Below are 13,227 nucleotides of genomic sequence, written 5' to 3'. Positions count from 1 at the left end.
ATTCTTGATCGCTTGCAAGTCAAGCTGGATAAAGGACAAGAAACTCTATTTGTAAACCGTCATACTAGGAAGTTGGGCACAAAACCACCATCACCTGCTTCAGTTACTCTCCAGAAAAGGAAGAAATCTTTTGAGGAGGACATTGCTGGGCCTCAACAAACCCATCAACGAAAGAAAAAGAAATATGACAGAGGCACAAGTCTTATTTCTTTTCCTCCTTCTCCTTCCCCCACCTCTCTCCCTTCCTACACCATCATCTCCTACTTCAACATTACCTGTTACACCTACAAGAACAGAACAGGTAGCGTTGCCAGAACATTGACCTTCTGAGCAACTAATGCCATACCCAAATCAATCACCTCATAGTGACCATCAACCTGAGCAGCATAAAATCCCTTACTTTATAGATCTGTAGGGTGATCCCAATACATCTCATGATCCATGAGATATTCATGATGCCGATCTGTTGGATGACACTGATAAAAGTAGTTATCCATCCAAACCCTCACCACCAGATGCTACATCCGCTTATCATGACATCATTAGTTGGGCTGCTACTACATACCATAAAGTAAATCTGCACACTGTGCAACAGGAAGATGATTTCCTGGTAGAAACACTTAACAGATCACAAAGAGTAATCAATCAATCATAGCATTTGTAAAGCACACTACATACCCTTGAGGGTCTCAAGGCGCTAGTGGGGAAAGCTGCCACTGTTCGAAGAACCAGTCTTGAGGAGTCTCCTGAAGGTTAGAAAGTCTTCGGTTTGTCGAAGGCGAATGGGGAGGGTGTTCCATGTCTTGATGGCGAGGTGGTAGAATGATCTACTGCTGGTGGTCACTCTTCGGATGCGGGGGACGATGGCGACGGCGTGGTCTGTGGAGCTGAGCTGGCGGGGGTGTAGAGGCCGAGTCGTCTGTTGAGGTACGCTGGTCCGGTGTCGTGGAGTTCCTTGTGTGCGTGGGTGAGGAGCTTGAAAGTTATCCTCTTGTTGATGGGGAGCCAGTGCACGTCTTTTAGGTGGGGTGTGATGTGGCTGCAGCGGGGGATGTCGAGGATCAGGCGTGCTGAGGCATTCTAGATACGTTGGAGTCGTGTCAGAAGTTTGGCCAGGGCTCCTGCGTAGAGTGCGTTGCCGTAGTCCAGTCTACTGCTGACGAGGGCTTGGGTGACCGTCCTTCTAGTTTCGGTGGGGATCCACTTGAAGATCCTGCGAAGCATGCGGAGGGTGTTGAAGCAACAGGAGGAGACGGAGTTGACCTGCTTTGTCATGGAGAGTGTGGGGTCGAGGATGACCCCTAAGTTTCGTGCATGGTTGGTGGGTGTGGGGGTGCTCGTAGTGCCGTTAGCCACCAGGAGTCATCCCAGGCCGAGGGGGTGGAGTCGAAGATGAGGACCTCTGTCTTGTCCGAGTTCAGCTTCAGTCGGCTGTCCCTCGTCCAGTCAGCGAAAGCCTTCATTCCTTGGTGGAGGTTGGTTTTGGCGGTGTGGGGGTCCTTGGTGAGGGAGAGGATCAGCTGGGTGTCGTCGGTATAGGAGATGTTTAGGTCGTGCTGTCGAGCGACGTGGGCAAGTGGTGCCATGTAGACGTTTAACAGCGTTGGGCTGCGAGATGAGCCTTGGGGTACGCCGCAGATGATCTTGGTGGTTTTGGAGCGGAAGGGGGGAGGCGGACGCTCTGAGTTCTCCTGTAAAAGAAGGAGGTGGTCCAGTCCAGGGCCTTTTCTTGGATTCCGCCGTTCTAGAGGTGTGCTCTTAGTGTGCGGTGGCAGGCTGTGTCGAAAGCGGCTGACAGGTCCAGGAGGATGAGGGCTGCGGTTTCTCCGTTGTCGAGCATGATCCTGATGACGGTGGCGGCGATGAGGGCAGTTTCGGTGCTGTGGTTGCTGCATAACCCGGACTGGGATGGGTCCCGGATGTTGTTCTCTTTGAGGAAGCTGGTTAGTTGTTTTTTGACGGCCTTTTCAATGACCTTCGCCAGGAACGGGAGCAGGGAGATGGGTAGGAAGTTCTTGAGGTCTTTGGGGTCCGCCTTGGGTTTCTTAACTCCTTGGACGCTCATGACGAGCTCAGCTCATCATGATGTACACCTCCATACACTCATGACGAGCTGAGCTCGTCATGAACAATGGGGTATCTCAAGTGCCAGCACAGGAGGAAAATAACACTAGCATCGATGGTGTTAAGTAGGGCATTGATCTCTGCTTGCTTCCAGCTCCCCGGGAAGGTCACTGTCTCGAAGGGGTGTGATGGTGCTGCTGGCTTTGTTGAAGATGTGGTGTGGGCAGGGGTCGTCCGTGGATCCGGAGTGGACGGTGTTCATGATCTTGATGGTGTCGGGGTTGTTGATGATGGTCCAGGCGAGCAAGCGGTTGGTGCGGGTGGTGGTCGTGGGAGCGGGGGATTTGGATGTTGCTGAGGTGGTGACGATGTCGAAGCTGTCGTGGATGTCTGCGATCTTGCGATGGAAGAAGGTGGCCAGCGAGTCGCACAGGTCTTGCGATGGTGGGATGTCGTTGGTGTTGGAGCTGGGGTTGGAGAGTTCCTGCATGATGCTGAAGAGCTCTTTGCTATTGTCTAGGCGGTCTGAAGGCGGTCCTTTTGGCGGATCTGATGAGTTGGTGGTGTTGGTGGGTGGCGTTCCTGTGGGCTGTGTAGCTTTCCGGTGATTTTTCGGGTGTCCAGTTTTTCTCTAGTATACGGCAGGCTTGCTTGGAGGTCTTTGTTGAACCAGAGCTGACTCTCTTGTTGGTGTGGGTGTTGGCGGGCTTCTTGCGCGGGGCGAGGATGTTGGCGCAGTCATTGATCCATTGTCTGAGGCTGCGGGCAGCGGCATCGGGGTCGGTCGGGTTGCGGGTGGGCTCTGGACGAGGGCGGCGGTTAGCTGGTCCTCGGTGATCTTGCCCCAGCTGCGGCGAGGCATCTGCTGGTGCGGTGGTGTATGGTGGGTTTCTGGAAGGAAAGTGGATGCAAACACTACCTATGCTTAAAGGTATACTAGCATCCACGCAGGATATTTTTAAGCAGCCTGTTAAATCTAGAGCAATCACCTCACGTGTTCGGAAACAAAGTCTACTGGACCCTGAGTATATCAAGGACCAGGTTATGCCAGATTCACCAATTCTCAAGGCACAAGGGATGCACCTCCTATGGATAAGGGTAGTAGAAAATACGATGCAGCAGGTAAATGAGTAGCAGCACAAGCAGCCAACCACTATTACAATATTTCCCTTACCAATACCAGTAACAGGCAGCACAATTAGTGTAAGAAGGCAAATCAATGTCCAATGGGATCATACAATGTGCCTTAGACTCTGCAAACACCAGTGCACACAATGTTAACACTAGTATACTCATTAGACACCATGCATGGTTGAGAGTACCTGGGATTAAGCCAGATGTACCACAACATCTGCTTAATTTACCCTTTAATTGAAGAATTTATTTGGCCCACAAGTAGATGTAATGCTGAAAAAACTAAAGAAAGACACAGAAACAGCTAAAGCAGTGGGGGGCCCTACAAACATATCTTTACCGGGCTTCCTTTCATAGGGGTCAAAACAGAGGTACAGATAGAGGAAATTCCTCCACTGACTCAATCAATAGCAATAGACAGCAGGGTTCCTATCAAAGCAAATTTAATAGGGGAACTTTCTATAAAACAAATGCTAGAAACAGAGGTAAGGACGTGCAACCACTGCCAAAACCCCTACCCCTCCAAAACAGTGACAACCTACACCTCCCTCCAACACGTACAACACCAGTGGGGGAAGGTTACAACACGTTTATCAACAATGTCAACAAATCACTACAGACCAACGGGTGTTATCCATAATTAAAGATGGGTATTGTTTAGAACTCAAACAAACACCACCCACGATTCTGCCCAAACCGCAAAAAAATGCCAAAAGAACATCTTGCACTCTTACAGTAAGAGATTCTTTCCTCCTTCAAAAAGGAGCAATAGAAATAATACCATTACAACATCATGGAGTGTACTCCCTTTATTTTCTCATGCCCAAAAAGGAGAAAATATTCAGGCCTATTCTCTATCCCAGGCCACTAAAGGGGCACATCTCCTCAGAACACTTTCACATGGTTATACTAGGAGAAGTAATACCACTTCTACAGCAAGGAGATTTCATGACGGCATTAGACCTCAAAGATGCCTAATTCGATATCCCCATTCATTCAGTACATCGGAGTTGCCTACGCTTTCAGCTAAACGGACAACACTATCAATTCAAAGTGCTACCATTAAGGTAACAACAGCTCCAGGAGTTTTCACAAAATGCCATGCAGTAGTGGCAGTTCATCTCAGAAGACAAGGAATCCATGTTTTCCCATATCTAGACGATTGACTTATCCAAAGTCCAGCACACTTAACAAGTAATAAATGTATTCACCAACTACATACAGAACTCTCACTTGCATCCCTTGCAAACTCATCCTTTCCTACGTGCAACACTCAATTCAGTCACAGCCAAGGCATATCCCAGTGCAAAAGAGTCACAAAGTTCATGCAAACTTGACCCCTTTTTCAGCCACAAACTAAGATCACAGTAACAAATGTGATGGGACTATTAGGCATGATGGCCTCCTGCGTAGCCATAGTATCCCACGCTCATCTAGATATGTGTCCCCCTCAACACACTCTGCAATCTCAATGGTCTGAAGCGGATGGGTGTCTACAAGATCTAGTGTTGGTAGGGCCAGCAGCTCATCGCTCTCTGGAGTGGTGGAACAGCAACAATGTTTTGCAGAGCCAGCTCTTCAAACCCCCAACTCTGCAAATCACCACTACTACAGACGCATCTCACCTTTCGTGGTATGTAGACAGTAGCTCAAATACATCTGCATATCAGCCATTTGGAGCTATTACCGATTCAGCTATCCCTCAAAGCTTTTCTCAATCACTTGTACCACAAGATAGTGCTGATACAAACAAACAGTAGGTCTGCAATGCATTATATTAAAAAACCGGGCGGGGAGACACCTTCCTCACAGCTCTCCTCTCAGAGAGAATCTGGCACTGGGCATTTTACAGCAAAATCCACCTCCTAGCAGAATACCTACCTAGGGTAGACAAACACCTCGCAGATATGCTCAGCAGAACACAACAGCAGGTGCACAATTGGGAGATCGATCAAACAGTACTCCACTCTTACTTCAAGAGGTGTGGGACACCAGAAATAGACTTGTTTGCCATTCATCACACCGCCAAATGCCAAAGCTTGGCATCCAGTTTCCCTCACCCACTCTCCAAGGACAATGCCCTATGGATGAATTGGCTAGTATTTGCCTCCTCTCCGACTCATTCCATATGTAGTTCGAAAGTTAACACAAACCTCTCTGACGCTAATCCTAATAGCCCAAACATGGGCACAGCTGCCATGGTTCACAACACTACTGCAACTATCTCTAGTGCAATACGAGAAACTACCTCTTTGCCAAACTACTAACTCAGGACCAAGGGAAAATAATACACCCCAACCCTAACCAGCTCAATATAGCGATTTGGCTCCTGAAGTCTTAGAATTAGGACATTTAAAACTACCACAAGAATGTATGAATATTCTTAAACAAGCTTGTAGGCCTACAACTAGAGTGTGTTACGCGGCTAAACGAAAACAATTTGTACATTTCTGTATACATAAACAAATGCAGCCTTTAACACCTACAGTACAGAATATTATAGGCTATCTTTTCCATCTGCAACTAAGAAGACTTTCTTACACATCCATTAGGCTGCACTTAGCAGCACGAGCAGCCTATAGGCAAAATGGACAACCTATGTCTATCTTCAAAATACCAGTTGTTAGATCTGGGGGTCTCTAGTTGGCAATGGTATTCATCTTTGTCCAAATAGGGATCCTTACTTCTAAGTCAGGATAAGGGCATTATACTCCTTAATAACCCCTGCTCACCCCCTTGGTAGCTTGGCATGAGCTGACAGGCTTATCTCAGAGGCAGTGTTTTAAGTATTTGTGAATATACATGGTAATACAGTGAAAACACTACAGATGGACACAACACAGGTTTTATAAAAATAAGTATTCTTTATATAGACTTAAACACAAGACCACAAACAACAAAAATCCACAATACTACACTTAAGAGTACTTAAAAGATGATCAAAGTCTCTTAGTTCAAGTTGATGGTAAATGCGACAAAGTTCTCAACAAAGTACCTGGATGCGTTACATGAGACTCTTCTTCCTTTCACTGTGCAGGACAGAGACATCCGCCACCCCACAGGAGGTGGAGCCAGCACAGGGGAGGGAATATACAGCTCTGGAGCACTCTGTTGACATGATTCTTTCACAGTGCAGGGCAGAGACACCAGAAAAGCTACAGGAGGTGGAGCCAGCCTTGTAGAGGGAAGACCCAGCCCTATTCAGGTCCCAGGTGCAACTCCTCCCTGCCATCTAGATGCAGATCTCTCTATTCATCACCGGGCTGCCCCATCCTATCTTCTGGAATCCCCCAGCCCTGTCACTCACAAACCCAGACAAGGATTACACAACCCAGCAGAGACAGGCTCAAATGGTTAGGCAAGCAAATACCTACTTTCTAAAAGTGGTATTTGCAAACACAGAATATTAAAATAAACTTTACTGAAATAGGCCTTTTATTATTCTGAGTTAAGGCAGACTAAATTCGAATTTCTACCATGTTCCCTGAGTCAGTTAGGATTATAAGAATGTAATAATCTAACTGCCCATTCTGGCCTATGAGAACAGGTAGCCTTCAATAGTGAAAAACGAAAATTGCTGTAATTCACTATTAGAACATGCTACACACATCCTGCCTTATACTTACAATGCACCCTGCCCTTGGGCCTACCATAGGGGTGTCTAATATGAAGCAAAGGGAAGGGTTAGGAACTGGTAAGTGGGTGCACTTGCCAAATCGACATGGCAGTGCTAGACTGCACACAGGCCTTGCAATGGCAGGCCTGAGGCACACTTTACAATCTGCTTCTGTGGGTGGCACAACCAGTGTTGCAAGCCCACCAGCAGCATTTGATTTACAAGCCCTGGGCACACATGGTGCACTGTACTAGGGGCTGACAGATAAATCAAATAACCCAATCATGGAATAACCAATTAGTACATCAATTTAACATAGGAGCACTTGCACTGTGTCACTAATTAGCAGTGGCACAGTGCCCAAAGCATTAATCCAGCAAAACATATCAAAACAGAGGAGGCAATCCGTCAAAAATGGAAGGGAGGCTCACGCCAATGATGCCAGGTCTAACACCAGTCATTAAAGCATTCATGTAAGGGCTAAAAAGAGTTATATCACCTTTCACTCCACCAGCCGCAACTTGGAAAATAAATATTGTACTTGCCAGCCTTATGGGATCGCCATTTGAACCACTTCATTCATGTTAACTCCACTTATCTTGGAAGGTTGCAGTTCTAGTAGCAACCACATCTCTCAGAAGAATAAGTGAATTGCAAGCACTAACTTTACACGAACCATTCTTTTTGCAAGCACTCAATTTGCAAGAACCGTTCTCTAAGGTTTAGGCTAGCAAAGTATTTCTTACAAGCAAAACTACAATTTTACCATTGTTTTTCCTAACTCTGAGACAGTAGCAGAAAGGGCTTTTTATAAAAGTGTGCTTCCAGTACCATAACGGGCTCATTCCACACGTAAACAAGGAGCCACTATGTTTTTTTTGGTAAATATTCCTATAGGAGAAGTGTATAGTAGCCATTTGGAAAAACCCACATACATTTGTTAAGCACTATTTTGTTGATGTACTCACTAATCAGCAAGCAAGACTGGGTCAAGCTGTACTAAAAACATTATTTCAAACAAGTAAAAACATTATTTCAAACAAGTAATTCAACCAGTCGCTTGCCACACCACTTTCAATGCTAAGCATAGGTATCTACGGCCAACACATGCTGCACATGGAATATGATACTTACCCTGTAAGCATCTGTTTGTAGCGTGTAGTGCCGTAGATTCATATGCACTCACCTGCCTCCTCGGAGGTTTTTGGTTGTATTAATTCAAACTATTTTAAAACATATTTAACCCACTAAAGACTTTATATGCATGTTCTCTCTATTCTGTCACTTAATTGCTCCTATCTTTCTAACTCTCACCCGAGCATGCGCAATGCACACTGCAGGATGGGTCACTCACTATACCTCGTGACTCAAAGACCTCATCAAATAATAACAACTTGTAATTATCTGAGCCCAACACTAGATGGCATGATAATGCTCAGCATATAAATCTACAGCACTAAAAGCTACAAATAGATGATTACAGGGTAAGTATGATATTCCTCCTCTCTTGCTTATTTTCCTGCACAATTACAATGCTCTAAATGTAATAACAGTTTATATACAAAATGTTGCAGTTCTGCTCTACAGTTAAGTAGACAATCCTCAATTAGCTGAAGAGATGAACGCAAAACAATGTTATTATAAGCTAAACTTCAAACATTGGATGGATGCGCTTGACATTTGATTGTGCAGGTAAAGCCTAGATAGGCGACTTTATTGACCACAAAATGCTTTAATCAGTTCGACAGTAGATAGTAATATTAATAACTAAACCACTTGTAAACTAGTGGCCCTCTGCTTTCTCCGATTTTGTGGTTTCCTGCAGCAGAAACTACAATAAATCTTCCCACTTTAATAAATAATTTCAAACTATTATTTTCCGAGTAATGTGCATTATTGCTACACTAATTAAAGCAGTGATTTACTGCAGTTGCCTAAACGAGTAATAGTGCACTGTAACCCTAAAAATAAAGTGTATAGGAAAACGCACATAGCACACAGTTTCAAACATTCTAAGCTTCCATGGTGTTATATTTTCAAAAGCTTAAATACAGTTTGGCTAAAAACCTGCAAAGCGATCGGAGTCACACTATTCAAAGCTAATATGCTTTAAGGCCCATGTCAAGTTGTTCTCGTCAGCAGAAATTCTTTCTTCCCTAACCTTCCACAACCTCTTCTTCTGTTGTGTTTCTTTTTTTCACCTTGCTTCCTTACCACCCTGGCATTGTATGAGTTTTTACCCATCATGCATCCTGTACACTGCAGGTCCAGCCACCTGGGCGATGGCCACCTCCAAACCCGACATCATGATCATCCTGCTGAGCAAACTGATGGAGGAAGGAGACATGTTCTACAAGGTGAGGCTCCGTACAGACATGTATGCAAGCTGTATGCGTGGACACATGTGCTTAGTTGTTGACGTGCTGCCAAGCTTGATGAAGTGCAATACAGAATATCTGAGGAAATACGAGCATCTGCGATAATCTGATCACAAAATGCATGGTGTAGGTTGGAGTGAAAATAGCAGTACATTTTAAATAAGACAATTTATGCTTATTTTAGATTGTTCTTGTAAGCTTTGGATTGTAAAACTGGATTGAGAGGTTATTGAAATAAGATAAACTATATTGCTATGAGGTTCCCTGGCCCTTCTCTGCTGGACACTCCTAATTGAAGGGATTGGTGTTCTGCCTTTGATTGCTGTTACCCAGTTCTCTTGTACCCTACTAAAGGTACACCACTGTCAATGTTGAGCACTTTACGCAACCCCAGTTCCTTGTCACCATAAAATTCAAATCGGTCTGTCCAAAGTACTTCACCCAAGGAATGCTCTACATTCTAGCCTTCTCATGTACCCACAATTAATGATGCTTGAAAATCAAGTTCTGTACATATTACAATTTAGTACTTTCTGTTAACCTGGGCCCATGCCGTGATGTTCCTGCTCAAGTTTGAATGTGTTTGTTAGTATACCAATTTAGGCAAAACAAACTTTAGGATGACAAGTCATTGTAAAAATACGGTCAGTATGTACAAACTAATTGTATAAATATCATTAAAGAATGTCTTTGTTTTCATTTATAAAAACACATAAAAATATTTTGTTCATATCAGAAAAAAATAAATATGTTGCTAAAGACTTAAAACATTCTTTAAAAAATTGTCAACCTGCAATGAAAGGCCGATAACTATGTCATATATTCATATTTGTTCGTAAATACCAGCATCCTTTCTGGCAGATAAATAGGATAAAGTAAGAGGAGCATGTTATAAAAAAGTGCTGTCATTTGAGTAAGGGTTTCTCATGACAAAAAATACTATAAAAGTGAGATGTGCTATGAATTCTACATAAAAATGCATTGCATAGTATAAAATGTATTACGAGTAGTCAAATTTCAGTTTTAGTATATTCCTCACCTAGCATCAGAGTTATATCACAAACACATAATGCTACTGTGGTATTTAGCAATCAGAAGTGGACTGTAACTGTCCACCTTACCAGTGGAACTAAACCTTTTTTTCCATTTTCTTTTCGTTCTGCCTCCTCAACATATTTTTCGTTGCTTTAATTCACATTGTTATATATGAAGCAGATCTGTCTTAATCTTGATCACATCAGAACATTTCTAAACTCAGTAGCATAATCTTATATTACCACAGTTCTTTCTACAAGTTAACTATTCATCAAGTTGTTTGGTTCTTATTTGTCTTAAATCAGAAATTAGAAGTCTCTCCTTTACTGTTAAAAATAAATACAAAAGGCAATGAGGTGAGCTAATGTGACTAGGCCTGATTTACAGAAAGGACATAATTTCATATCACCCAAGTTCTGCGCACTCTTATTCTCAACTAATTTCCAGAAAACAAATGACCTAATCACAGCTTCAATATCCACTATCTAGAATTTCTATTCTTTGTCTTTTAGGTTTGAGTAAATGTTTCCAGAGAATTCACACAACTGCACGTATTGTTAATGTTCTTTTTATTTTCACAGGCCTCTAAATATGTTTTGATAGCTTTTTAAAAGATTTTTCAATACCCTCTTCCTGGTTAACTATGAACTCTCTTCCGGGTTACTAGCCAAGTGAGTCAACCTGTTCCATTATTTTCCCTAATTTTGTCACCCTTGATACTTCCTTTTCTGACAGGCGATACCTTTTATTGATATATTTTTAAGTATCTTCCGTAGGGTTCCATGTTTAAATATCGATTAAAACATATAGATGAAAAAAATATCGATTACGGGGGGGGAACATGGCGGCAGCTGCACTCCAGTGAGGCTCCTGTACCGACCTCCGGATCCCTACATCGTTTAGAAGTGGAGATGTTCTCAATCAGCCGGACTTCTCATTTGACCGACCCTGGGTCTAGTGGGGAAGTTTTCTTTTCTGTGATTTTCGGCAAAATTTGGTGTTTATCCTTTTTTCTCCCGCTCCTTCACATCAGTCCGTGGCTGACGCTTCTCCGAGCGTGCTTGTGAGCGACAGAGAGAGTTCTACTGCTGAAAAGTGATACTAGGCGTCAACCGAATGTGGTGGATCTTGGATTACGGCTACTCCTCCGCCTCCTTCCCCCCCCCCCCCCCCCCCCCCCCCCACCGTGGCCTTGTCTGCTGCGGTGGAGTGCGTCAGCGCTGGAGCTCCGGAAGGGCCGTACAGTCCGTGGCCTCCTTCTCCGGGGCATTACAGGCATCATCAGAACCGGTGCCTCCAGTGTGTTTGAGGCAGCTTCAGGCGGGGAAAAGGAGGAGTGTGCTGCCGGACGTGTCGGGGGCAGAGACACGGGAGAGAAAGGGCTGCCGCTGCAACACCAAGGAAGAGGAGAAGTACAGGGGGATTTCTTGGCATTGGCACCAGCATTTTTCAGGTTAGAGCAACTCCCACACCCAGTGTTTCTAAGAGAGGTAGAAAACGCGGAGTGAAGATACAGTGTGGCACAGATTCTACAGACTCCCCCCTTCTTGAGATTGACATGTCTGCTGAGGCTGCTAAGAGTCAGGTCTCCCCTATAGATACCAGCAGAGAGAATACTTCCACTTTTTTATGTGGTGAGGTTAAGGTAAAACGGGCGAAAACGCGCAAGTCTAAAAAATCTACTTTAGCCCTTAGTACTAAAATAACGCCTTCTTTAAGGTCCTACTTCAAAGTTCTGCCGCAAGTTTTAGACCTGGTAAAAGAGGGCACACAAGGGGGGGCGAAGGAGGAGGGGGACTCCTGCAAAGTGGTACCTGTGTGAGCTCTCTCTCTTGCTGGAGTCTCTGATATGGAATTGTAGACGGGAGGTTTGTCAGGGGCTGACACTCTCCAACCCGACAGGGGGGACTCGGATACCAGTACTGAGGTAATGAGCTATGTGACGGAAACCCCAAGTTCAGAGCAACCAACAGGGGGAGCAACAGTGCCTCAGCAGGAGCCTCAGGTGGAAATTATCCCTGACGCAGGAAGCCCCCAAGGGGGGGCAGGCCCCATGGAGTCCTCCTTGGAGTCTATGATTGCGGCCTTATCTCTGGATATCAAAAGGGGGTTCGAAGTCTCCACAGCTAACTTAAGTTAGGTGTTTTTGTGAGTCCCTTGAGAGCAAGCTAGACGCGTTAAACTCCAGAACAGTAGCATTGGAGGACTCGGTGGCAAGTGTGTCTGCCCATCTAGGTAAAACTGAATCAGATATCATCAGCCTCAAAAAAGAAGACGTTGCCCTCTCTGACAGAATGGAAGTATTGGAGAATAACGCTTGTCATAATAACTTACGAGTCCTTAACCGCATCGCTGCTGCGATGATTTTTGCGCTGTGCGGCAAATTGCCAATTTGCTGGTGTCATGACGAGCTCAGCTCGTCATCAGCACACGATCCCCGTGGGTGATGACGAGCTGAGCTCGTCATCAGCATCGAAAGGGTTAATGTGCCAGAGGGGAACGGGGGGTCTGATATTAAAAACTATGTAATTACTCTCTTAAAAGAAGCGCTAAATCTTGATCAATCCATAGAAAACCTGGGAACAGACATCCAAAGGATACATAGGGATCCTTTTAGAAGGAATCCACAGACGTCTAAACCCAGAAAGATTCTTGTTAACTTCCACACATATTCTTTAAAAGAACACATTTTGGATCAGGCATTAAAGCAAAAGACTCTGAGCGCTAAAGGTTTCTCCTTTCAGATAAGATCAGACCTGTCTAGGGCAACCCTGGACAGGCAGTGGGAGTTGGGTAGAACATTGGAGGCCTTTAGGAAGCTTGGGGCAGTCACACAGCTTAAGTTCCCAGCTGCCCTTAAAATAATGTACAACAACAAAATGTACAAGAAGTGTGGCTCACTGGTTAGAGGAGGCAGACCTGGAAGCAGAGGTCAGCCCGGGACCAGGGTTCAATTCCAGGCTCGGCGGGGTCTTGAGTCCTAAAATGTCCATGGACTCG

General features: G+C 44.8%; 1 protein-coding gene across 2 annotated transcripts in view; it reads left to right on the top strand.

Moving 5' to 3' along the window:
• Window positions 1-13,227, top strand: part of TANC2 (tetratricopeptide repeat, ankyrin repeat and coiled-coil containing 2) — a 2,475,706-nt gene that overhangs the window by 2,343,133 nt on the left and 119,346 nt on the right. For both annotated transcript variants that reach the window (XM_086923824.1, XM_086923825.1), the window contains one exon: window positions 9,080-9,171. In XM_086923824.1, the coding sequence (XP_086779950.1) occupies window positions 9,080-9,171 (92 nt within the window). The remainder of the gene's footprint in view (window positions 1-9,079; window positions 9,172-13,227) is intronic.

Source organism: Lissotriton vulgaris, chromosome 5 (genome assembly GCF_964263255.1).
Source record: "Lissotriton vulgaris chromosome 5, aLisVul1.2, whole genome shotgun sequence".
In the NCBI taxonomy this organism is placed as follows: Eukaryota; Metazoa; Chordata; class Amphibia; order Caudata; family Salamandridae; genus Lissotriton; species Lissotriton vulgaris.
Note: the sequence above shows the minus strand (reverse complement) of the source record. Positions and strands in the feature narration are given on the sequence as shown.